The sequence below is a fragment of the Histoplasma capsulatum genome, genomic scaffold, assembly GCF_000149585.1.
Source record: "Histoplasma capsulatum NAm1 scaffold_1 genomic scaffold, whole genome shotgun sequence".
Lineage (NCBI taxonomy): Eukaryota > Fungi > Ascomycota > Eurotiomycetes > Onygenales > Ajellomycetaceae > Histoplasma > Histoplasma mississippiense.
In genome coordinates this window covers 2529828-2530876 of record NW_001813982.1, presented here as the reverse complement: position 1 = coordinate 2530876, position 1049 = coordinate 2529828, and the positions used below count along the sequence as shown (strand labels likewise).

Below are 1049 nucleotides of genomic sequence, written 5' to 3'. Positions count from 1 at the left end.
CTCAGCCATCGTGTTCCCTACAGAATCCTTCAATGCCATTCCCACACTCAAAGCAGTCCAGGATGAGAGATGCACGGCGCTTTATGGGGTTCCGACAATGTTCGTCGAAGAGCTAGATCTCTTGGAGGAGGGAAAGGTGCCGCATGAAGGATTCCAATACCTACGAACTGGGATTGCAGCTGGCAGTAGCATCCCAGCAGAGCTCATGAAAAAGCTTCACAAGACGCTTAATCTGACGGAACTGACCATCTGCTATGGCATGACGGAAACTAGTCCTGTTTCAGCGATGACAACAACGGACGACCCCATTGAAAAACGCATCACCAGTGTAGGCCGGCTCATGCCTCATGTGGAGGCGAAAGTGGTGGATCCCCGTGATGGAACGAAAACTCTTCCGGTCGAAACCAAAGGCGAACTTGTCGTAAGCGGCTATCTGGTCATGAAGGAATACTGGGGCGCTCCAGAACGTACTGCGGAGGTGATGGTGAAAGATGAGGAGGGCAAAGTATGGATGCATGTGAGTCTAATAACAGTCATGGGATATCTCCCAACTGCCTAACACTCAACTAATGCTTCTTTTGAGCGTAGACTGGTGACGAAGCCACAATGTCGCCAGATGGATATATCTCGATCACAGGCAGGATCAAAGATTTGATTATCCGTGGGGGTGAAAATATTCATCCTTTAGAAATTGAAAACTGCCTCTTTGCCCATCCTAGCGTATCCAGCGTTTCCGTAGTCGGCGTACCAGATGACCGGTACGGCGAAGTCGTGGCTGCATTTGTGATACAGCGAGAAGAAGCAGAGCGGAAGCTCACCGCGGATGAAGTGAAAGACTGGGTTAGAAAGAAATTAAGTCATCATCTAGGTAAGTTTTCTTCCTTTCCCTCTTGTCCATTCGCTGTTTGTACTACTCTCCTTAGATGTTGTCCTACCTGCTGCTACGCCTGCGTGGAGGGTGCAGTTCAATTGTGAACGGGGGTTGCATTGAATCTGGGCCTCGAGTATTTAAAAATAATATTGGCTTTATATTGGCTGTACACGACGCC

The 1049-nt window shown here is 48.9% G+C and overlaps 1 protein-coding gene across 1 annotated transcript; it reads left to right on the top strand.

Annotated features, from left to right (window-relative positions):
* Positions 1-97: 97 nt before the first annotated feature.
* On the top strand, positions 98-991 carry HCAG_00727 (conserved hypothetical protein; the record flags this gene model as incomplete). The annotated part of the gene is made up of 3 exons (XM_001543631.1): positions 98-517; positions 589-868; positions 924-991. The coding sequence occupies 3 exons, from the start codon at positions 98-100 to the stop codon at positions 989-991; spliced, it is 768 nt and encodes a 255-aa protein (XP_001543681.1).
* Positions 992-1049: the final 58 nt, after the last annotated feature.